This window comes from Gambusia affinis, linkage group LG08 (genome assembly GCF_019740435.1).
Source record: "Gambusia affinis linkage group LG08, SWU_Gaff_1.0, whole genome shotgun sequence".
In the NCBI taxonomy this organism is placed as follows: Eukaryota; Metazoa; Chordata; class Actinopteri; order Cyprinodontiformes; family Poeciliidae; genus Gambusia; species Gambusia affinis.
The window spans coordinates 27,733,304-27,758,010 of NC_057875.1; the positions used below are offsets into that span (position 1 = coordinate 27,733,304).

A 24,707-nucleotide genomic window follows, 5' to 3' on the forward strand; every position below is an offset into this window, starting at 1 on the left:
AAGTCAACATTTAAGATTTTCTCTAAAAGCTCTTTTCTCTATGAATTAACTACAGTTTTTAGCTAGAAAATTGGAAACTGAATGGCATTATGTCCATTTCTGTGCCATGTGCCCTTTTAATGGTTAATCCGAGTTGCATTTTTATTCCTTCATTTGCATTTTATTCCCTACATGAGAGAATCAAAATAGAAAAAAAAACAGTTGCAACTAAACAGAATAAATTTAGGCAACAATTTAAAACGTTCATGTCAATCATGTCTTAAATAGGATTAAGAAGCACGCTTACTAATCCTACTTGTCCTGTTTTAATAATTTTCAATTACCAGTTGATTTCAGTATCCTGTCTTTTGAACGGACAACCGAGAATACCAATGCAGGACATGGCTACCTGCAGACAAAGGAAAATAAGGAAATAAGTGAGCAACTAAGTGAAAACACCTTGTGATTGTGAACACCCTTCATTGTCCCTTTAAAGCCATGTTTTTCTACGGCCCTCGGAACTGAAGTTATAAGTTGTTGTGCTTCAACGTTGATCCAGCTCTGCAGCCAGAGGCGCCGTGTATATTTTTTGTTCATAGAAATAGACAAAAAACGGGGCCTGTCAATTACAAAATTATTTATATTATGTTTTAAAAATTGTTTTTAGCTGTAAAAATTAAATGTTATCACTCCTAGACCAAAAAGCTAAAGGCGCTTTGAGGATCTCAGAACAATGGAGGCTGAAATGCACATGATTTCCTCTCCCTTTACCTTCAGTGTGGATGATGCATGAAGCTCTGCTGGAACTGATTGACCTGCAGTCTGATGCAGAACTGGCCGAGAACTTTAAGACAGTGCTGGATTTCTACTCTCCTCTCAGCGGAGAACTTTCCAAGCATTAGGAAACATGTTCAGAAGATGGTTGTTCTCTTTGGCTCTACCTACATTTGCGAACAAACATTTTCAGTGATGAAATTGTCAAAATCCAGATATAGATCCTCCCTCACTGATGATCTTCTGTCAGCTGTGCTTCACATCTCCACTTCAGACATTCAACCTGACTTCGATGCACTCGTTAAAGTCCAGGAGAGATTAGATTTCTCTCACTGAACAAGGAAAAAGGACACACCAGATGAAGTGGTTAAACCACAAATGTAGGCATATTAAGGCACCAGATAGCAGTGAACAGGAACACTTGATCTTCTTCTCAAAATCACAGTTCAGTGGGAGTTCAATATTTTGGTTTCTGCTCACTGTTTTTTTTTTTTTTAGCTTTACATCATGTTATAATGTTATTCCCTCATTGAAAACATAGCTGGAGTGATGCCTTGATTCCGCTGTGAATGTTTTAGAAATCCTTTAATCTTCCATGCTGACCATTAAAAAAATGTTTTGGTTTTACCAAGTCTATGGCTAAAAAGCTCCTGTTTGGAGCTGCACCCATAGGGGCAATGTGATGATGTGCTGAAAGCAAGAAAAGGCCCAATTTCTAGATGTTAAATTATGAAGTCAAATTTCTTTTAAGTCATAATTGATATATATAACATTTTCATAACAACTGATCGTAACATAGGTACCACATTGTACAATAACATGACACTATGTGCCTTAGAAATACATAATATTCCCCATTTAGTAAATATCTGATTTATCCTGCACAATAGAATTGTCTTCTAAACACAAAATACAAATGGTTTCAGTGATAAATTAAGCTATCGAGCAACACACAGTTGACACTTTAAATTTTTGTAAAGTTTCGTCAATAATGCCATTCAACCTCAAGCTCTCATGGTATTGTCGGTGACATCGTCAATCTTACCTTCGGTGTCAGTTGTTGATCCTGTGAGGTGCTGGTACGTCCATGAATGATCGACGAGGTAATCATCCTCCCAGCAAGAAAATATTCATCATCTTTGCCTGGGAGCTGTATAGATTTTGGTCATCTTAATCCCACATTCACCAACAGATGGCACATTCTTGTGAGCAAATTCTGAAATATCTCTCTTACCGACATCAATGGCTGCACTGGCAAACGTGATAAATTTCCCTTCAACCGGTCCCTCAAATATTCTGTGTGTTCTTAAACAGTTCATCAAAAGGGTAAGGATCTCACGCTTTGGACCACTGTTGTCCACCTTCTCCTGCGTCTTCAGTGAATTTCAGTAATATGTCATTGCAATGGTCAAAGAAAGCACACTTAAAACCTCGTACATCGCCATCCTGAACATTTGCTCTGTTGATGTTGAAGTGGTTGAAAGGTATTGTTATCTTTGCTGAGATTACAAAAGCAGCAGTCATGTCTGTACTGTCAAACATGTGGTGTACAAATGACAGACACAAAAGATTTAAAGAACAACTAATTTGTAATTAATAGTGTTCCTTAATAGAGTACATCATATATTCTTCATATATATATATATATATATATATATATATACTCACACATACTTTTATTACTTATTATTGGAGCCTCGCAATAAAATTTCTTTAAATGTGCAGTTGAATGACAATAAATTCTGTATGTGCCTATGTGAAGTGGTTTGTGGTTCAGGATGTAACTGAGATGCTCCTTCAGTTTATTTTGTACATGTTTTAGGTTTCCAGCTCATTTTGTCAGTGATTATCACACTGGGAATCAACTCAGATAACACGTGATGGTAATTCAACGTTGAATTACAGTCAGAATGGTTGATTTTTGGTTGAGGTCGACAATTTACAGTGGATCGACCATCAAACAATCATCCAATTCTAGCCAAGTAACCAATGTTGAAAAGAATCAGTTTTGTTCAGAAAGTAATTAAAATTTTTCTAAGAATTTATCTTATTATTGAATAGTTTTTGTAGTATTGGGGAGGACTTTGGAAGTAAAGTAACTTGTGTAGTGGTGTCTGTCCCCAGTCTTATGCAGCAGCACAACTTTAGCTATTTTCAGTGAATTCATGTATAAACTTCAAAGCCAAGTATTTAACATGGTCAAAGTGAGCTTTGTTATTTCAATCCTGAGTTATTAGCTGTAAACCCAAACTACTGGCATCACCAAAACTAAAAATGACTTCATAAGAGATCATTGTACAGTCATTCCACACATTTGATCACAGTTGTGGTTAAATTTTTTTATTAGTAACAAAAAGATTTATTGAAGTCTACACAATGAGATGCATTGCATCTTCATATAATTTCTATAACGGCCCAATGAACACTGACTCAACATGTCGGTCTTTATGTTCCAGTAAGAAGGTTTACATGGAAGAAGCTGTGAATCTGCTGGGCGCTCCCCTCGCCCACAACGGCCTCTAGCTCAGCAGGAGATGCATTGGAGATTTTCTTGAGACTGGGAAAATTCTGCATCAGAGTCAAAGCTTTGACCCTGCCAACCCCAGGGATCTGCTGGACCAGAGTCAGGGTCAATGAGTCCAACAGCCGACCTGAAGTCTTCCGCCTAAAAGGATTCTCTCTGCCCTCCCCGTGAACCTAAAGATAAATGATAATAATACATTTTATTTGTAAAGCGCTTCGCTAAAAACTCAGACACTTTACAGGAACACTGTAGCACAGGACATCATGTAAACACAGCAAAAGAGAGCTTTAAAAAAAAAACAACAAAAAAAAAACACCCACATACTACACATGTAAGTATTTCACAAGGAAATTATGAACAATTTACAGCTTTAAATAAAGACTGGTTTTATCTTATCAAATCACGTTCTTTGATTTTTCCAGTGCATTTAGCACAATTTAGTCTGATCTGCTCTGTGAGAAACTCCAGAAGACACAGACTGAGGATCTATGACGACCTGACTAACAGACCAAAGTTATCTATTTGTGACATAGGTAAAATATGCTATGGACAAAGAAAGAAACATGGCTGTAGGTTTGTGATCCAGATCACTATTAGATACTTACAATCTGACTAATGAGCTGTGAGGCTTCTGTTTGCCCACTAACTGGGAGCAGAGACAAACCTAAGTCAAACACAACAAATCTCTGCAAAGCAGAGAAGTATTGCTCACTGAGCCGTGTCCTCTCCACTAATACCAGCTCCTGAAAGCTGCTACTGGCCTGAAAGACACAAGAACAGTGCAGACCAGTGAGAAGCTTTGCATAAAAACTATACTGTCACACAGCTCACTGGCATCACCTACGTTTCTGAATCGAACCAGCTTCCTTTTGTAGCCATTTCCTGCTATGATGTCACACTCTGACACATAAAGAAGCTTCGTTTTGCTGGGAAGATGGAAATCGGCGACACCCAGCTCCTTTTCAAAGAGGATTTTCACACCTCCATCTGCAGAAGAAGTTCAGCAAGGTTAGCGTTGGGATGCGAAAAGATGGCAGGAGTTCAAACTGATACACAGTAACCTACATCGGTCAGTTCACCAGTAGAAGTCATGATTTAGAGTTACTACATACACAATGATTGATTTTAAATCTATTTCTTTCAAGTTCTATGTAATTTGTCAATTATGGCTAACAGCATATGTCATGGCCAAAACAACCACTGGGAAAACTCACAAGGTGTGGACCGCAGCTTCAGTAAGAGCTTAAAGAGCAACTACACACAGACATAACCAGGACATGGATTATAACAGTTGCATTTGTTGTGTTAAGTCACTCCTGAACCATAGACTTTGTTGGTCTAGAGCAGGGGTGTCAAACTTCAGTCCTCAAGGGCCACTGTCCTGCAGTTTTTAAATGTGCCACAGGAATGAAATGGCTTAATTACCTCCTCCTTGTGTAGATAAGTTCTCCAGAGCCTTAATGACCTAATTATTCAGGTGTGGTGCAGCAGAGGCACATCTAAAAGTTGCAGGGCAGTGGCCCTCGAGGAATGCAGTTTGACACCTGTGGTCTAGAGAAAGGACTGGACAGCTGGCACAGAAATTGCAACTAACTGGTCCTTTGGAGCCATTTAATTTTTTTTTTTACTTTCACAGTTTTATTTTAACAATGAATTAGAAATTAAGTTCTTACACTTTTAGGTTCAGCTGTATTGAGGATCAGTTTTCATCTGCTAGACCAAGGGTCTGAAACCTGATGCTCCAGAACCTGCAAGTGGCTCTCTGACCCTTTTACTAAACGATTAAATATTTCCCCGTTTTCGTTCATTCTTTTGTTCTGTGCCCCCATAAAAACACTAATTGATTGAAAATCTGATACAAGATAAGAACGATCAACAAATGTCAAAAGTTAGAGGAAGCATGAACAGCAGTAACACAAAAACACTACGTAAAAATTAAATAAATATTAAACGTGGAGTACTGAAAAAAAGGAATATACTGTCAATAAGTCGTAGGTCAGAGCAGAAAACAAAATGCTGCCAGTTCATTTAAACTTTACTTTCGGTAAATTTACTTCGCTCTCATCTGTCAAAAGGACAGTCTAGAAGTTCACAAACTTAATAAGCCATGCTTGTTTTGGAGAGAATGTGTTTTCTCCTAAAGCCTTTGAAACCTGCACATTTCTCACTGTCTTGTCATTAAACATCTAGGAGAATCAAATATAGATGTCATGCTGTTCTGTTCTTAAACTGTGTACTGGCTCTTCGTGATGTCTGATATTCAGTGCTCGGCGCTAAAAGTTACAGAAGTGGGGAAAAAGCTTTGAACCTTTTAAGCCCTGAAGAAGAGACGAAGTCCTCCACTTTTCATGGCAAAGAATGTGTCCGTACGGAAGATCCGAATTCACCAAGACAGCTGCTTTGGGATCCATATTGCTAAACACTGACTAAATGTTGTCATCCTGACAACTCTTCAGATGATTTTCAACCACCTCTCATCCCCAAAGAATGTTTTTTCTTCTTCTTTTTTAGTTGATGTTGATAGCCAATGTACAGGTGCATTAGCGCCATCTATTGGAATGGAATGGGAAACAGTTGAAAATCCCTTAGGCCAACATGTTATTCCTGCCTCATAGCAAGAAAGTCCAGGTCTTGTGCGAAATTCTACCTGATTTGAATCGCAGCCTGTCCCAGTCTATTCTCTGTCAGTTCCAAACAAGGAAATTATTCAGACCAAAGAAGCATATTATATTTATTTATTTTTATTCATTTCAGGGGGCGATGAGTCTGCCTACAGGAACGAGGTGGAGTGACTGATGGTGCACAGACAACAACCTGATCCTAAGCACAGCCAAAAGACTGTGACTGCGGGGAAGATGAGAGAGTGGAACATGTTATTTTGAATTGTAGGAAGCTCATGAAGGCATTACTGTTTCCCTCTGGTGCCTAAGAACATTGATTACAAGTAATTTATTAATTGTGCAATAATGATTTTTAACCAAACTAAATAACATTTACATGTAGCATGCTAAGTGTTTTACTCGATGTCCAAATTGTTGATATTGTGATTCTATGAATGTGTTTTGTTTTATAGTTTTAGAGTCGCAGGAATACTTCCACCCCAATAGACTAAATAGTTTTATCTTATTTTTCTTCTGTATAAGACTCGACCAACAAAAAAATCTCTCAACCTAATTAATTTGTTTGTTGTTTTGCTCAATTAAGTTTCTTATGTATACATTGTACATGGTATTTTTATCATAGATGATCATGTTGCTTTTCATGTCTCATTTCATTTATTCCTCCTACAATTGATGGAAATATATAGGTGTTAGTTATAATATATAAAAGGTCTTGTTTATGTCATTTAATAAGCTCTACAATAATATTTTTCATTAAGAAAATGAAAAAATATGGTGTTTTATAATTTATCTTTTACGGTGCCACTAATACCAGAATTATTACCAAATAATAAGACTTTGTGGTATTCTAATTTAGTAAATTATATTAGTTTTGTTACCACCTCCACGCCACTGGAGGCAGTAGTAGACCCAAAAAGATGCAACGAAAGAGCAGATTTAGAAGTACACAGAAAGCTACAGAATTTAAGAACTGTGAGCTGCGTTGAAGTAAATAAAAGAGAGAAGTTCAAACACATGATGAGAGTGAAACGCCTTCCTAAAGATGAAGATATATCACAAATTTCAAAGGAAAATAAAAACGGGAGACCATGGATAATATAGGAAATAGCGCCCCCTTCACTTCCGGAGTGCAATGGTCCCATTTCCAAATAAGGTATGAGACTGACAGTGGTCCGTCCCCGCCCCTTTCTGTTTGCTGCAGCGAGGGGTCCTCTCAGTGTACTTGCTCAAGGATGCGTCCTTGATAAAATGGGCGGAGCAAGAATACATCTGGTTATGTTGAGCGTTCTTGCCTTGATGCGTACTTAGAAATGGAACAATACTTTGGCCACTGTTGATGACGTTTCCCAAGTACCCGAGTACGCATATTGAGAAACGGCCAAAGGCGGAATAAAGGTGCAAGTGCGAGTATTCGGACAGGACCAGTATCTGATGGGAAAACGTAACACCTGTTTTAAAGTTTTAACTTCTTATATCTAGTGGCGCGGAAATCTGACAGACCCACCGAATTTTAACATAGCTTACCCTCACTTCTCAAGTCTAAAGACACAGCTGAAATAATTCAATTTGGAAAAAAAAAAAATACCACTACCTCTAGCGGACAGTGTGAGAATAGCTGCCACCTTTCTTTGAATCAGTCAGCGGTAATTGGTGACCCTCTGAGAAAGGTATGTTTTGCTGCATTGAGTAAGCCATAAATAACCCGACGAACAACAGAGAATGTGATTTTAGTGATGTTAAAATGTGCTTTACAAGGACATTAGTTGGTGTGTTAAGGATGTCTGAGCTGTATTTTATTGTAAATTAGTGTTACCCCATTTGCTTAAAGTCAGCTAGCTTAGCTAACAAGTACAGCTAGCTGACAAGTTAGGCACGGTCAGAGTGTGGCTTTTATTCCGTCTCAGATAAACTTCAACACTTGCTGCTTATGTTTTCTTGTTTCCCAGCTTCCGGTTCATTCACAAAATGTTGGAAATATTCATTTTGAAGGTAAGAAACATTCTGTCACGACACTGAAGTACTGAAGTATGCGTCAGATACGCAGCTGCCGTTTTTGGCGCTTGATTTTCTTTCTCTTTTTTTAACCCTTTATTAAACTTGTGTATCTCAGAAAAGGCAAGTTTTACTCTTTTTAAAGGACTAGGCTACATTTATAAAAATCATTGGAATACCACAGAAGTACTCTACATTTATGGCAAATTACAGAAAATCAATTTTATGATTTGTGAAGACTCAAGACTTTTAGAGCTTCTTTGGTATAAAACCAACAGTAGCAGTGGCCCACCATATTTGTTTACATAAATTTCCTGAGTATGGTAACATTGCCTTTGTATGGCTTGGGTCAGAGGTTTTGGGTTTCCTTCCTCAAACTTCTCACAATAGCTTGTAGGAATTCTGGCCCATTCCTCCTGACAGAACTGGCATAGGTTTGGTCAGCTTTGAAGACTGGAGCTTACAGTTCTCTGCCTGATATTTTGGCTGTCTTTTGGCTTCTCCATTGTGACAGAAAGCAGTGTGTTCCAGCTGAGGCCTTAAAATGCATCCACAAATGTGCCTCCAATTAACCCTAATGTGTTAGTTAGCCTATCAGAAGTTTTCAAAGCCACACCCTCATCATCTGAGCTTTCCCTTATTGTTTATAAAGATGGTAAGCATTCTGTATCAAAGACATTGACAAATAAATTTGACACAATCTTTCATTATTGTGGCATCTAGCACGTAGAAATAATTTTGGAATTTCTTACTGATGTAGAACAAGAGAATTTTTATTTATACATTTTTTTGTTGGTCTGATTTAACTTGAGACAGTGAAAAATGTTTCCTCCTTTTGGTGTGTTTAAACATCTGCTTTCAGCTGTAGGTCTTCTCCACTTAGACTTTTTTTGTAAAATGTTTAGAGATATTTGTTGTGATTTGGCAGTATGTAAATAAATAGAATTTAAATTAACTGTATTGATTCTTTTCTTTGCCTAATATACTGTTCCATCAACAGTGAACCGCTTCTCTTCCAGCATTTATCAATTTAACAGAGCTTGTGGTCACCTGAAGTATGTAAGTATGAGTTTGAAAGATGATTTGTGTGTTCGTTTCTCCTGACCTCTAAAGGTTGAGAATCCATCATGCCTCTGGGGTCGGGTTGTTTGCGGTGCCGATGGCAGTGTGGAGACCACAGAACATTACACTACTCTCCAGGCTCAGATGAACCTTTTCTACCAAGATGTCACTAAAGATCCGCATCAACTGAAACCCACTTCGTTAGAGGAAGGACAGGTATTGAAACCTTAACAGTTTGTTGTCAGATACATTTAGAGCTGGCTATGATTTGGGTATTTTTGAAATTAAATTCTTCCCGCTAAACATGTTTTTTGTTAAAATTCTAGATTGGAAATTTCTGCTGATATGATCTCTCATATAAACCTTTTTAAATCTTTTTGGCTCTGGAACATCTTGGAAACAATCTAAAAACACTCAAAAACTCTATAATCGTAGTGAAATGTGCAAGGCAATGTGATATTGTAAGCATGTTTATAGGAAGGGTCAGACCAGGACTGTGTTAGTATATAATTTTAGCAAAATAAGAGTATAAAGTATCAATATCACTAAACCGGGGAAATACACTGCCGATTTTGCAGATCTTCTCACTTTTAGAAGTCTTGAATGTATATCAAAGGTACTCTTCAAGTGTGAGTGATCAAATTGAAAACAAAATTCCAGAAAATAACATTGTATAATTTTTTTAAGTAATTAATTTACAGATCAAAAAGACATTTGTTCAAAGATCAAAAATGGGGAAATTCTGTGGTCTTTCACACATGAAACTCTGCCTTACTCCTCCTATCTTGACTCCAGGACTAAATTATTTGTCACTGACCAGAATCAACAGGCCTTTGACTGCATTCAGCCTTTCTTTTTTTATTAAGACATCTTTCAGCTAATCTTGAACTTCTCAAACATACAGGGAGGTTTGCAGGAAATGCATAAAAGGATTTGAGCTGGGAATTCACCAATCCACTTTTTTCAATATCAATTTAATAAAAAAAAAAATTGAAAATAAAAATAAACAGAGCTCAGCCTGGTGGGGGCAAGTAAAACCTGGTAGCCTGCCAGGCTTAAGGCTCCCACATACTCCGGCATACTGTGTGCTCTCCATGAACCGCGTGGACTCCTCAAGTACCGTTTGCAGACTGTTGGGTTTTCATACTCGAGCGTACTAATGACCTAAAATTGTCTCATGACAAATTCCTCTATTTCACACAATCCTAGTGAGAACCCGCAAGTCTGATGAGCTATTTGGGCGCCTAGCTCTGTTTGTTCTCGATCTGGGCAGCCTCAACACACCAGTCGATGTGAGACAGAGAAAGGCAGTCACATGTCGGTTCATCCCACAAAGTCAGAGAACCTGGAGCAGTGCACCATTCTACTGCGGGTCGGGGCACAGGAGCAGCAGGAAGCTGCGTTGGCTTTAACAGTAATCAGACGGGGTCCGCGCGGACCTCAACACAGAAGTACACCAGAGTATGTTGGGGCCTTTATTATACAGTGGGGGGTGTTTGTCATCCTCATTGCAGTGTGTGAAAAAAAGAGTGAACACTACTGTTGGTTTATCAATAGAACATCTTATCTAGTTAAATCACAGTTTACACTGACTGTCAAAAAAAAATAAAAAAATTGAAAGGCTATTTTGTGTTCGAATGACAAATAATGTGTTGAGTTTGCTTTTCACCCTTACTTGGGCAAGCTTGGCTAATATATTGAGCAGTTTTTGCAATAATTAACGATAGAATTCTTGATCTTACATTGTTTGATGTGAATCCACACGGACTGTCAGTAAAGAAGGTATTTGTCTTGGTATTTGTATGATTTTCCAATATAACAAAGTTTTAGTCTTGCAGAACAGCTCAACTTTGACTTGTAGTGATTTTGTGTTGCTGTTTTACCTCTCAGGTGTATGTGGTGTACTGGGCTGTGAAGAAGTCATGGTGTCGTGCTGTTGTGCGGTCCGTCATCACCGACCCAACATGCTGTCGAGCTTTCTGCTTCCTGGTTGACCATGGAGAAATGATTGTGGTCTCCCTAGACAAGTAAGTTAACTATATCTCTGGTTCCCATCTCCAAATTAAACTTACTTATTACCTAAGTATGTAGCAGTTGCAATCTCAGATGTGTAATGGCTATGCTGATAGTTAAATTTAATTTTTTTGTTTCCTGTCTCCTACTAAGGATACGAGTGTCATCACAGAAGTTCCTTCAGCTTCCTTTCTGGGTGAGGAGGTTCCATCTGGCACGAATCCAACCAATAACCCTTCGAGTATCTGTACTTACAGAAAAAGTAGAACTTGAGTGAGAAAATGAGTTGTTTTCATTTAATACTTAAACTTTTGACACTTCATTGTTGACTGTTTTACTTAACCAATTTTACTATTGCTATTTCCTGCAGACCTTCTAGACAGTGGGACTATTCGGCTACACTTTACCTGCACAACTTGCTTCGAGGTTAAAAGAATTAGTATTTAGTAAGATTATAATAAGATGTTAATATCTGTACAAAAATATTTTTGTCAATTGTTTGATTTTTTTCCTTATAGCATCCACCCAAACAGAAGCTGTGTTGCATGAGTTGGAGTCGGACTCTACCTCCATTGAGCTCTATCTTACCATCAGCAACATCAAGGTGAACTTTGTCATAAGTACATGTATTTTTCTTCATTGCAACATTTGTAATGAATCACAACACATTTTGATTGAAAACTACATATTGACAAAATAAGCTACATTCTCAATTCAAAAACTCGCTGCTTAATTATTGAATAATAGATGAATAAGTTTAACAACAAAAACATTCAATTGCTTTCAATTTATTAGGTTATTCAACCATGTGTGAAGTGCTGTTATACCTATTTGGCTTTCAAGTATTTCAGGAAGCCCAGTCATGGATCTTTAGAAATGTGACTTGACGCTGACGTTTGTGCTCCTGCAATATGTTGTGCATTTAGATGCTATTTTAGGCTTGAATAGCTTCGCTGATGGGCCAACTCCTTTTTGCACAACTTGAACACAAGTCTAGTGAACAGTCTTTTCCAGAGTCCTGTCAAATTGTTCTTTTGAAGCAAAAATGAAACCTCAGTGGACCAAGAGAACTGACTTGGTCATCTATTGCTGTTTTTGGAGGCTGTCACTTGTGTGTCAGATTTATGGGCTTACCAGAAATTCATGAATACAAAATTCTGACTAGAACTGGTTTGTAAAAAAAAGTTGATGAAATGCATTAACTTTTGTAACACTTTAAAATCTACTTGGTCATTTAATAAAAATTAAGAAGTTAAAGTCCTGGCCTTAGTATTTTTTATTTCATATCCACCTTGTTGTTTTTAATATTCATTATAAGCCTGACTTGGGGGTAAGAAGTTTATAATATTTCTTCCTTTTTACAGATCTGTGTGAATGATGACCTGGTGGCCAATAGGTTTGCATGTTACAGCAGCAGTGGCCTGGACGCCTGTGACAGATTTCCTCTCATGTTGTCCCCCAGCATCCTAACTCAGACTGCATCCAAATGCTCTGACAAGCAGATGGAGGAAAACCAGCATTCTCCCAGTGAACATGGAGGTATGACCCTTCTATTCCCAGTTCTGTAAGTTAACACATGCCAGCACAGAAGAGAATTATTAATAATTCTCAGAGGCTTCCCATTTACTAAAAAATAGGCTAATCAAAAAGATACTAATTCTGAATTGAAAAATGACTCTGGTTATTTTGTTATATTTAAGGAGACAAAATGCAATACAATTTCTAATGTACCATAGCAGTTTAAGCACTTTTTTAAATGTATCATAAACTTCATCTTCGTCACATCAGTGTGATGTCAGCACCTGCTTGGAACGTCTGCCAATCTCATTTTTTAAAATAAGTCATATGGTTGAGATGAAGACAACTGCCCTGATCATTTATCTAAAGTCACGCTGTGGAAACTCCTCTGTCTGGTGCAACAGGATTTTTGGGTTAGCTAAAATTTTCCTTTGCCAATTAGGCAAGTTACAGATCCATTTCTTCCAACATTTTCAGTGGACATTACTATTCTCATCAGAGTCCTGCTCTCTCAACATGTGTTCAGTGTGATGACAGTTTTCTCAATTTAAACAAGTTAAAAAATTGCAGAGTCCTTTGGTCTCAGTGGCAGAATCTTAATGGTCTTTCATACTTTTTTTTTTAGTCTTTTGTTTTACCTTATTTGCTGGGTAAATATCATTTGTGTAAAAATAGGGGTATACCAATAAATCTAATTTCCTTAATTCTGGGAGATTTGTGGTCACATCATGTGGAACCTGATCTTATCCACCGATGTTATCGACCTCAGCAAAGGTCTAAAAGTCAACCGCTGTCCCCTCTTGCTCTGCCGTGAGAGGGGCTTAAGTGGTTGACTCACCCTGGTCATGTCTGCATGTTTGTAGTCAACAATATCTACCAAGTTGTTGTAGAGCGACCTGACAAAACATTAGAGAGCTTTCCCATCTATGAGGACAGTTCAGAATATTGTGAACAAGTTCAATATTTTTGTCACTGGTTTCAGAAAGTGAAATTTATGTTATATACATTAATTACACAGATTGAAATATTGAAGTCTTTATTTCTTGAATTATGACCATTCCTGGCTTACATGTAATGAAAACTCAATATGTAGTGTCTCAAAAAATTTGAATATAATATAAGGACAATAAAATAAATAGATTTTAAACAGTATTGTCAAGCTTTTGAAAAGCATGTTCATTTCTATGCACTCAATACTTGGTTGCTTCCTGGAACCCTGGGTTTTTGAGGAAACCAAGTATGTGCAGGTTGGCCTCTTGTTTCGTTTCATCTCTTCTACTGGTATGAAGATTCCATGTCAGAGTGAGGTTTCCAGAAAAATATAAAAATAACTCATTGAATTGATAAGTGGTCATAGCTAGTCTATCCAGTGGGACCTATTTCAAGTTTTTTTTAAACTTATTTTTAAAGTTTAGAAAAACTGGAGGTGCTGGTGCCTACCTCCAGCTAACGTTCCGGACGAGAGGCGGAGTCACCCTGGACAGGTCGCCAGTCTGTCGCAGAGCAATACAGAAACAGACAGGATACACAACCATACACACACACACACACACCTAGGTAGAATTTAGAGAGACAGCTTTAAAGTATCTGTTTTAAAGGTAATTAAGTAAAAAGGTTTAGTATCCCAGTTAATGTCACTGACTCTGATCTGTTCTTACCCTCAGGGTCATCAGAGAGTCCTGGTGCTTCAGAAGCAGGGGACTGGCTGACAACTCCCTCTCTATCTCAGGTTTGCAGCTCTTTGCACTTTCTGCTTTGAAGTAGCAACTCCTACCAAGTTATGGCTACTATTACACCTTATTTTAAAGAAATGTTTGTCTTGTGAACCGTCTCATCACACATAAATTGCAATAGTACATACATCACAGATAATGTAAAGCAAACGGAAATATTGGCTGTGGGTGGTTGAGGTCTGAACACCTCAATCACTCAGCCCCATGCAATGCACCATTTCCAGTACATACCCTATGCAAGCCCTCAAGGAGTGGAAAACAAAACAAAACATGTTTTGCGAAACATGTTTGTTTCCAAAGACACTTTAAAACAAATAACTAATTTGACCTTATATTTGTTTTCCAGTTTAAGAAAAAGAGGAGCTCCCCATCCTGTTTGATTTAATGACTGACTTTAAGTAAAGGACTGTGGTCATCTGAACTTCCTGTCTGACTGCTAAATACTACCTTTTGAAGAAGCTGATTTCAGATGTTTTAATCCGCTTAGAGTCAAATCCCTGAGCTGGTTTCTTGTGAGGAAGGCAGCAGATCAGAGGATACTAAAGAACCAATGTTTTTTAACAACCAAACCAAGCATGGCCCAAAAGCTTCAGGGGCAGAGAGGTAAGTAAGCTGTGCAACTTAAAGTTGAGCAAATGTTTCTGATTAAGAGAGTTGGGATTCATCTGGTACACTGAAATATGTGTTTGAAGAACTGAGTTAATATGGAGGGTGAGAAGGAGACCGCTTTCCCCGTTTGACTCACTGACGACTGATGTTCCTTTTCTCATGTGTCTTAATGTACTTGTGTGTGTCTTCATTATTGTGGATCTGGATGTTTATTTGATGATAGTTTTTCTAAGCTGTTCCACCAGCTTCGTATTATCTTAGTTGTTGAATCTGTTGGCAACATAATTCTGTAACAGGGGAATCAGAACTTTAAAAACGTAAAATTCTGAGTTAAAAAATAACGACATAAACTGACCTCATTTTTCAGTGACTCTTCAGAGGAAACGGACTTCTCTCTTGCTTCAGCGCTAACCAAAAGCCTTGGTCTGTTCAGGTGAGGTTGGGCATTTTACGCATGCATATGTCATTTGCTGAACATGACAGCAGATTCTTTCCTGACTTGTTAGTAAGAACCTTTCTCTTCTGCAGGTTCTTGAAGTTTCTAAATCCTGGCAGAGGCAATCAACTGGAAGACGTAAGATTACTTAAAAATCTCAATTATGATTTATATTTAAATTTAGGAATTGATCAAGATGTTAATTCTACAATTGTCATTAAAAGATATCTGGATAATTAAGTATGAATTTAATAAAAATGGATTAAAAGATTTAACCAAAACAGAAAGTTCTTTCAAAAATCAAATTTTAAAACTGTGAAGTATTTCAACATTGTTTATATCCTAAGTCCCAGTTTGAAATCCTGATTTGCAAAGACAAAACGGCGAGCAAAACAATTGTAAATGGTGAGCATCAAGAGAAAACGTAAGTTTCGTTGTGGTTAGTGGACATACGGATTTGTACAGATCCAGATGTGAATTCTGAACATGGTGTGTGTCTTTTTCAACAACCTACCAGAGCCAGCAAAAAAAAAAAAAAAAAAACTTAGTTAATGCCAGGAATAAACCATCTTTAATTTCAGTGCAGAAGTTGAGATTACTGTTCTTCCCACATATTTAAAATAAATCTTTATTACCTCAACAGAAAGAGCAAAGCCAGGAAGGAGACGTCAGACCAGAAGCCAGATGCAGAGATGATGACGCAGGATCTCCTCAGGTAAGAAGAGATTATGACTTGCTGAGAAAAAGATATTTGTCCTGATAAAAAAAAAAAAAGAGTTTTTACGGATATTTCAGAAGTACTTCTTTCACGCTCAAATATTTTTTTCTCTGTATTATAGGTAGCACAGGCAGAAGGCCATGTGTAGTTAGCATTTAGACATTTTTATTTATTTTTGAACACCTCCACCAGGTGTTTACTATTTGCTGCTATTGAGTGTGAAGGAGCAGAGTGGGGGAGTCAGAAACGAGGGCTGCTCTGTGAGGCACAATCTCGGTAGTTGGACGCTGCAGCTCCAAGGAGGAAGTGGAGCTAGATCCAACCTGGCATTTTGCACAGCTGAATGGTTCCATGGGTGATTAAAAGATTTCTCAAACATGCATGAAAGAATAAAGGGAAGACTACATATATATTCTTGATGAGGGAAAAACGTGACATGCAAAGCTCAAAGAAGTCAATTTTACATAATAATGCCCCTTTAAGCATTTTTTCCCCAATAAATTTAAAACTGGCACTGAATGTAGTAAAGCCAGCACTTTTCTTTTTGCACCAGCATCCTGCATTTTCAAACTTAGATTTATTAATGCAAACCTCATTGAAGTTGACCCAGGTACAGACTCAGAAACACCATACCACTTGGATAAAAATTATTATTATTTTTTTATCCTTCTTCGTTTTGACAGTTTGTCTTTGGAAGTGTCGTTTAAAATTTCACACTAATATGTTGAATCGTGTTTACTCAAAGTTCATACTGTTAGAAGAGTTGGGTTCTGTTGGTTTGTCTCTCTTGCAGGTGGAGCAGAATGATGACCTGAACAACCGTCAACCTGAGACGACTGAACTTTCTGAAACTGGCACTGAACAAGAGCAGGATGCTGCCAGCATTGTCTCAGAAACCAAGTAGCCATTATTATTGTTCTTATCATTTAGTGAGAGCTGTTCTTTGTTTTTTTACAGCCTAGCTTCCTTTATAATGCTCTGCACACATCAACTTAATTTAAGGTTATTTAATAATACAATAGATAAACACAATTGATAGAAATGGTTGGGTAATTTTTTAAAATATTTTCTGTGTATTTGTAGCAGTCTTTCTTTCTGCCAAAGCAGCTCAAGTGCATTTTTCTTGTGTCATGCTTCTAAATCACAAATAGCCCTAAAAGGATGTTAATGCACACAACACTTACAGTAAAGAATAACAGATAATTGATACTTATCAATTATTGTACTTTGAACAAATTTTAATGTTACTTAATAGAGTTGATTCAACTTTTTTTTTTCATTTCAAAAGCTGTATTAGAGATAAAAAGACTTGTTCTTAGGAAAATGTAGATGTTCAAAAACTGATCTTTTTAGGAACTTTTAAAGTTAATGGATCCTGAAGATTCGGTTTGGCCATAAGTCCCACCGTTAGCTGCAGGGTGGTAATGTGAATGAACAGCCTTTGCTAACAGCCCAGGTTGCTCAGCAGGTTTGGGGAGAAACTTTCAAATGGCCATATTTTGTTCATTTCTGTATTGATTTCCATGTGTTTGACATCCATGTGTTTGACATCGCAGTCCACACTTTTACAATCTGTAAATAACTCAAAATTCCCCTGAGAAGACTTCAAACTTTTGCCATGGCCATTCACGTTTTTTTTTTTTGCTTAACTATATATTGTGTGAACTATTCATTCATCAAGCTATCTCTGTATCTATCCTTTATTAAGGCAAGATTGGTCCTCCTTATATTTATGCCTTTCAGTTAAAAAGTAACACAAGAGACTGTAATTTTTATTTAGTTGCAGCAAGAACCAGCCAATGACTAGTTCTGAACTCCTGATTGAACTTGAAGAAATCACTCATGTACTGCAGGTCCCTATGGACTCATGCTACTGTGCGTCCTATACTGTGTTTGATTTGCCCCATCGATTATCACTACACAAAATCTGTAGTAAATTAAATCCATCAAAGGGGTGTTTTCTCCACCCCACACCCTACCATAATCCCACCTTTATGCTGCCACATTTCTCTGGCAGTACTTATGCTGTCATAGAGAACTGAACACACACAGCGCACAAAATACAAACGTGACAAAGCACATTTGTAGCAGATTTTATGCTTAATTTTTCAGTTCCAATTTTGTTCCACTTGAGATATTACTCCCTTGAAGAGTAATTGCTTTCAACTAATTTTACTTGAACTTGTTTTTCAACAGCCTACAAAGTAAAACTGGAGATGTTTCTCGAAGTATTCTAGTTGGAAGTCCTGGGCATGTGGAAGCAAGGTGAATGTGCATTATTGTCAACATACATTTGGCAATAAAATATTTATGTAGTTTAACTAATAATGTGACTGCATATTGTTTGCAATGTGGTACCATATAAAAAAAGCTCCCTTTGACTGATTTTGTCTGTCATTGTAGTGATTTAAGTACATCAGTGCAGTGTGGAGTGAGGTGTGAAGAGGACAGAGTCTGCTCACGGTGGGCCCAAGATCTGCTCCTAATATTGGACTGTTGCTTAACCGCAATTATTTTGGTTTCTAGTGAAAAGAAACTAAAAAATCTGCTATTAAAGGAGCCACTAATGGAGATCAACAACTACAAAAATTTGTTGTGAACACAGTCACCTGAGTTAGTTCATACAGTTGTGCTCTCACCAGTAAAACAAGGTTTTTTTTGGTTTATCCAGTGTATCTTATTGTTTTAATATTCTTCTATAAGAAGGCTTCTTCTAGTTTTAATCACTATTGAGCATAGAACAGATCAAATATTGTTTTAAAAATATGGAAAATGTATGTTTTGAAGTGAATAGTCATTGAACGTATTCCCTGCCTATAGAAATCCTTTGTGACAATATTTGTAAATCACAGTGAGGTTTCATCCTTTTATCTTTTTCTTTCAGTCTATTGGTGCTTTGCAAAGCTGTGACTTAAATTATGATTTCTGATTCCCCCCCCCCCCCCCCTGCCTGCTGTAGTCTTTTAGAGTGGCTGAACCCAGAGCCTTTCAACTCCGATCCTGATGCTGGAGATGAGGTGGTATGTTTTCTTGACTTTAAGTATTTGAAACAATTCTTTGCAAAGGCTTCCTCTTAAACTCGTGATAACTTATGGAAGGCCTCAGTAAGAATGTGTTTTATGTTGGGGTTTGATTGTGCTGTTTATGCCAGTGGTCTCAAACTGCTGCCCTCCAGTACCAGAGTCCTGCAACTTTTAAGTGTATCTTTTGTCATATGAATGAAAGTCAAGCTGCATGCTACAGCTTAACTGCAGTAGCATGCAGTCGAGCTTTTTACTCAAAAAGTTGCAGGACACTGGCCAATGAGGACTGAAATTTGAGACCACTGGTTTATGTATGCCTAAATTTAAAAATGTATCTTTCTATCTTTCACATCTGCAGTATCCTGGTCAGGGTTACATGATGGCTTGTGGTCAGGGGCAGAGTCCACCCCTCGATATGTCTAAAAACAATCATTCTAAATCTCAGCTGGACATAATGTAGCTGTTTAAGCATGTCTGCATGTAAGTTAATCAGTTTGGTTGGACCGGACTCGAACATTATGTCTGTGGTCTCGGTCCGGGTCAGGTTGGGCTTTTATAGGCTCAGTCTAAATATTAGCACAAATTTCTCCTCTACAAGCAAACTAGGAGGAAGTTGTGAGACTGCGCATGAACATTGCTGCATTCATCTTTCTCTCTTTCCTGACTAGTCTGGCCGTTTCTTCTCATTCATCTTTGTTAGGTTTCACTCGATGATCCCTGGGTGAAGGGGATTCTAGTGCATTCAACACTTTCCATGGAACCATGCAACACATTAGAAGACGCTCCCATCACAAATTCTCTTCATCAGGTGGGTGAAGTGTCTTTCCCAAGGATACAGAGGCGGGGGCGAAGCGATTGAGCCAGTAACCCACTGATTGTGGGCTGAACTTCTCCCACTGTCGCCACCATTAAGATCTTTTTCCTCTAAATGATCTAAATTCCATATAACTGGTTTCTCTTGCAGGTCTTGGTTCAGAAAAACTATCGCACTCTTTCTCCAGCTGACTGCTACAGTTGGCCAGCTATAGCTCGTGGCTGCAACACTTTTGTTATCTCCCAGAATGCTGACCAGCCACTTGGCTACCTTATCCCCCTGCTCACCCACATTTTTTTGAACTCCCTCCTCTTATCCCACCTCTCCAGTTCAGGGGTGAGTAAATATTTAGTAAAATGCAAAGCCACTTGTATTAGTGCATACTTTCTAATAATGTGTTTGCATGCAGCCCATAGCAGTGCTGCTGTGTCCAGGCTGGGAAAAGGCTCAGATGATATACAACCTGCTGGAGGAAAGCAAGGTTTCTCAAACCCTCCACCCAATTATTGTCTTGGTGGGCATTGGCAAGGATGAAGCCAAGGCTGTAAAATTCCCCAAAAACTGTGAGCAAAACAGAAACAAGGCTTTGTCAATCCATTCAGTTCCTGACTATAATTCACTTTAGTTAGATCTAAGTTTAAATGTTTTATTCTCTTTACAACAGGCCTGCTGTTAGTGACCACGCCATTCACTCTTGTCCGTTTGCTGTCTTGTCACTGCTTTCTTTTCCTGCGACTGTACCATCTAGTATTAGATGAGGCTGACCAGCTCTTCACTTTTGCACCTGATGAGGTAACTGTTTTTGTTATCAATAGGAGCCGTTACGATGAACTTTAAAAATCGGCACCAAACTAACATTTTTAGGAGTTTGTCTGCTGCTGCATGCTGTTGTCTGGGTCAGCGGATTTCAAACTCTTCATGCCTTGGCCCTCCTTTTCAAACCCACAGACAATGCTACAAAATATGTAAAGAAATTTTGAGTTTTAGAGTTTTTTTTCTCACTTTTGTTCAATTGCTACATTCATCTAGCACAAATGCTGTCTCATACCCTCTGATTTTAGTCAGCCATGAGTTCTTTGGGGTTTTTGCAGTAGAGTCCTACAATCTGGCTGCTTGTTGGTTCCTTCTGTCTTTTTCCTGTCAGAAACTTTGTGCGTTTGCTGCGGTAGCTTGAGAGGCAAAGCAGGACATCAATTTAACATGTGCACCAGTGAAACACTAATCTGTTAGTTTGAATCATTGTCAAGCAACCATTTGTTTTGTTAACCATGTGTGACAAAAATGGAAAACAAAGAAATATTGTGCTTAAAGAAATAGGATTGTGTGTTGTCATTTTTGTTTCTGTGCAGGTGTAAGTATTGATGCTCTTTTCTTTCTTTCTTTTTTTATCCCAGATGGCAACCATCCTACAACATTTTCAGAAGGTGACTTCCAGTGAAGAGAAAACATCTTGTCCTCGGCAACTGGTTGCTGTGGCCAAAAGATGGACCAGTCCCATGGAGGATCTAATCTCTAATCATATGCCCGATCCCTCCATCGTTATAACTGTCCCTGAGGAGGCTGCACTGTATGGTAACATCCAGCAGGTTGGTCAAATATAATGCAGACTGTGGTGTTCAACTTGGGCTAAGGCAACCTGCAAATCCTTACCATAAATTTGCAAACCATGCACTGAGAATGTTGTACTGCTATTGAAGAACTTCAGATTACAGTGACACGATAATTGAATGTTCACAACTCCTCAAAAATCTTGTGTTCTTCTTTGCGGGTGTCAGTAACACCTTAGTTCAGTAGCAGAAATAAGCATGTAAGAAAAATCAGTAATTTTAATCTAATTTTTCTTTCCCTAATGCTTAAGCCAAAGGAATCAATTTGAAGGCTTTGGAACATGGTTTGCATACCCCGAGTCGGATATGGTATTTTCCACCTGTACCAGTGTTTTTCAATGTCTGTCTTCAAGGTCCACTGCCCTGCATATTTTAGGAGTTTCCTCCTGCTGCACCCCTGTCTTGTCTAAAATATGCAGGCAGTGGTCCCTGACGACCAGAATTATTGTGAAACCAAAACATAGGAAACTGCTGAAGGTCAACAAAAATCCTTTACACCCAAGGAACCATGCTTTGGTTTCAAGTAAATGAAAAAGAAGAAATACAGTTTGGAATGAAATATACAGTCTAAATATGTGCACTAAAATATCAATTTTTCTGACTTTTGGTTTGTACAGGTTATCCTGATGACTGTTGAGAGCAACAAGATATCTGCACTTCTGGGAGTGTTGGATTTCAGTCCTGAAGTTGGCCAAAAGACCCTGATTGTAGCAAACTCTGCTGAGGAGGTTGAAGATGTGTTTAAGGTGACAAACGTTTTAACTCATCGTCCTGATGTTTTACGTTGCACTATAGTAATTCTTTTGTTAGCTTATTTTTTATTTCAGTTCCTGCTTTTCTGTGCGTCTTTTATTGATTAATTCAGCAAAGTAGGTTGATTATTTTTTATGGCATTTTACATCAAATTGAATATAAAAGTGGTTAAATGTAGTGTTGATCACGTTTTAACGTGTCAAATCCTGACCACGACACTGTGATGTAGTTGTACCAAGCTGTACCGCTGTCAGTATCCAAATAACTAAAATAACTTTGAACTATAGAACTTAAAGATAATTTTACCAGTCAAATCAAATGAGTTTTTATTTACAGTATATTTTCCCAAACTACTTCAGTATGAAAGGATGTTATTTAATTTTTAGAAGTACTCACTGAATACAGAGAAAGCTATAATGTCCTTTACAGTTTAATAGGTAGTTTTATTAATACATTCTCCCGCTTGTTGCACTCTATTGAACATTTGTGAATACTATCTCATATTGCTCTGTATTCAACAAGTCTGAACAAAATGCATTTGGAGAGCCAAATATATCTAGCAATGACTTTGGAAAGCAAAAATACTTGTATTGTACATTTCAAATAATTTAAAATCACTTGTTTTTTGTAGTTATACTTTTTGGCAGCACAAGTGCCTAAAGGCTGATCTGTTCGCCATTTTGAATGTTGAAGCTGCAACGCAAAGGCATACTGTCCCAATTCAATTCAGTTTTTGCACAATTGTAACCTGTGCACTCAAACCCTTATGTTTACTTTGACAAGTTCACACTTCATAGATTGGTGTATGGTGTAATGCAAGGATTCAGACCTGGTCTTAGACATCTACAAAAGTCTAAAATCCTGTGGCACTCCTCCTTGGAAAAATGTAAAATGCAGTTTCAGTTTTAGCTGGTAATACTATTTCTTTAGCCCTCTCTTCTTAAGAAATGTTTGTCATGTTTCTTTGGGGAGATTTTCTTTAGCACAACATGCAGTTTAAAATGTTCAAATGTCTTTGCTTTGTGGTGTCAGCCTTTTTTTTTTTTTAATTGTTGTGTAGATCTTTTTACTGGTGACACTTGATCCCCACAGTTACATTTACTCAGGCACTCAGGAGTGCAACGTTTTGTTAGCGACCTGTCCAATAAACTACCCCTCTTGCTTAATTACAGCTGGACATAAGGGAGAGGAACGGAAGTCGTACCATTAAGATGTCTGTTAACAAAATTTGTTTGAGCGTGTATTAAACAGGAAGAGTGGATGTTACCAATGTCTGTGCATAGATGAGTGTGTATAAAGGATGGATAGACTGGATAGATTTACATAATTCTGTATTGCAGGCTGTCGGCAACAAATCGGCATTCTGTCTCAAGATCCACAAGGGATTACTGGACCAGCTTGACTTTGTCATCCAGCAGTGGAGGAAAAACATTGGCCCTGGCACTCATGTTATCCTGGGTAAATTTATTACAAATGTTGCTCCTGTTTAGGGGTGGGTATAATCATCCATGCAATGCAGTTATTGTTTCTAAATGCACTGTCCCTCTTAAATTAAATAAAATCAAGTCAATTAAATATCATAAGTATTTAAGACAATATTGAATTCAAATCGTGGCCTGAACTGTGAGGTTCATTACATTACCTGGCACTACTCTTGTCATAGATGATTGTGAAAGAATTTTCAGTAATTCACCTGAGATTTTACAGAATTGTAATATTGCTGCTGTTTTGCATTTGTTTTTCCTTCATCCTTCAGTGAGCACCAGTGAGTGCTTGAAGAGCCTTGGTATCAGAGATGCAGCTTGTGTTGTCCACTATGGATTTCCGCCTTCTCCTAAAGTGTTTGGCTACAGACTCTTTTGCATGGCTGAAAACTTTCGAAATCTACCTAAACAAGTAGGTTAACAAATTACCTACACAAAATCTTTGTTTCTTTTTTTTGTAAATATCCATGGTCTAATTTATGTAAATTCATCACTTGGGGAGGAGCCACAGCTGGGGTGAGGAGGGGCATAGACATCAATTAGGGAAAGAGGATAATATTGATCTGTCTAGCGATTGACCAACACAGGTTTTAGATATATTTGCCAATATATCTATTTTCACATCAGTCAAACCAATCTCCAGTATGTGCTGCCGATAATTTTGGGGATGATTCGTGAAGCTAAAATTGTTTTTTCTTCCTCCATTTACATGAATAAAATGACACCATGATAACAAATGTTACACAATTTAAAAAGGGAAGGAAGAAAATGGAAAGAGGAAATATAAAAAGAGTAAAATAAGTCAATGTATGATTTTTAAAAAAGTGATGGAAAATATATATGGTAAATAAATAAATACATAATATAGAAAATTTATGAAATGTCCAAGTAAATAATAAGTATTGCATTAAATAAATGCAATAAATATGGGGAAAGAAAAACAAATGGGGGGATGAAAGAGTAGTCATAGTTTTTACATCAGTAGTGTTAAAAATTATAAGCAAATATTACTTTTGTCACATGGCATTATCAAAAGAGTTTGAAAGT

At 37.7% G+C, this 24,707-nt stretch overlaps 2 protein-coding genes across 5 annotated transcripts in view; one reads left to right on the top strand and one right to left on the bottom strand.

The window, feature by feature from the left end:
- Positions 1 to 3,068: 3,068 nt before the first annotated feature.
- Positions 3,069 to 5,778, bottom strand: faap24 (FA core complex associated protein 24). The gene is made up of 4 exons (XM_044124047.1): positions 5,586 to 5,778; positions 4,122 to 4,264; positions 3,883 to 4,038; positions 3,069 to 3,450 (listed from the first exon to the last, which is right to left on the bottom strand). The coding sequence occupies exons 1-4, from the start codon at positions 5,686 to 5,688 to the stop codon at positions 3,199 to 3,201; spliced, it is 654 nt and encodes a 217-aa protein (XP_043979982.1). The 5' UTR covers positions 5,689 to 5,778; the 3' UTR covers positions 3,069 to 3,198.
- Positions 5,779 to 7,204: 1,426 nt separating this feature from the next.
- tdrd12 (tudor domain containing 12) overlaps positions 7,205 to 24,707 on the top strand; it is a 30,578-nt gene continuing 13,075 nt past the window's right edge. For 2 of the 4 annotated variants that reach the window (XM_044124043.1, XM_044124046.1), the window contains exons 1-25: positions 7,205 to 7,565; positions 7,845 to 7,887; positions 9,004 to 9,168; positions 10,843 to 10,979; positions 11,119 to 11,238; positions 11,336 to 11,391; positions 11,484 to 11,569; positions 12,330 to 12,504; positions 14,148 to 14,212; positions 14,704 to 14,819; positions 15,193 to 15,258; positions 15,354 to 15,399; positions 15,905 to 15,976; positions 16,773 to 16,879; positions 18,176 to 18,244; positions 18,383 to 18,442; positions 18,939 to 18,999; positions 19,703 to 19,810; positions 19,967 to 20,152; positions 20,226 to 20,379; positions 20,481 to 20,608; positions 21,211 to 21,402; positions 22,041 to 22,169; positions 23,517 to 23,634; positions 23,933 to 24,072. In XM_044124043.1, coding sequence (XP_043979978.1) covers positions 7,864 to 7,887; positions 9,004 to 9,168; positions 10,843 to 10,979; positions 11,119 to 11,238; positions 11,336 to 11,391; positions 11,484 to 11,569; positions 12,330 to 12,504; positions 14,148 to 14,212; positions 14,704 to 14,819; positions 15,193 to 15,258; positions 15,354 to 15,399; positions 15,905 to 15,976; positions 16,773 to 16,879; positions 18,176 to 18,244; positions 18,383 to 18,442; positions 18,939 to 18,999; positions 19,703 to 19,810; positions 19,967 to 20,152; positions 20,226 to 20,379; positions 20,481 to 20,608; positions 21,211 to 21,402; positions 22,041 to 22,169; positions 23,517 to 23,634; positions 23,933 to 24,072 — 2,580 coding nt within the window. In that variant the 5' untranslated portion in view covers positions 7,205 to 7,565; positions 7,845 to 7,863. Of the gene's footprint in view, positions 7,566 to 7,627; positions 7,888 to 9,003; positions 9,169 to 10,842; positions 10,980 to 11,118; positions 11,239 to 11,335; positions 11,392 to 11,483; positions 11,570 to 12,329; positions 12,505 to 14,147; positions 14,213 to 14,703; positions 14,820 to 15,192; positions 15,259 to 15,353; positions 15,400 to 15,904; positions 15,977 to 16,772; positions 16,880 to 18,175; positions 18,245 to 18,382; positions 18,443 to 18,938; positions 19,000 to 19,702; positions 19,811 to 19,966; positions 20,153 to 20,225; positions 20,380 to 20,480; positions 20,609 to 21,210; positions 21,403 to 22,040; positions 22,170 to 23,516; positions 23,635 to 23,932; positions 24,073 to 24,707 lie in introns of those variants that run through there. The other 2 variants (XM_044124045.1, XM_044124044.1) reach the window with 2 other exon arrangements.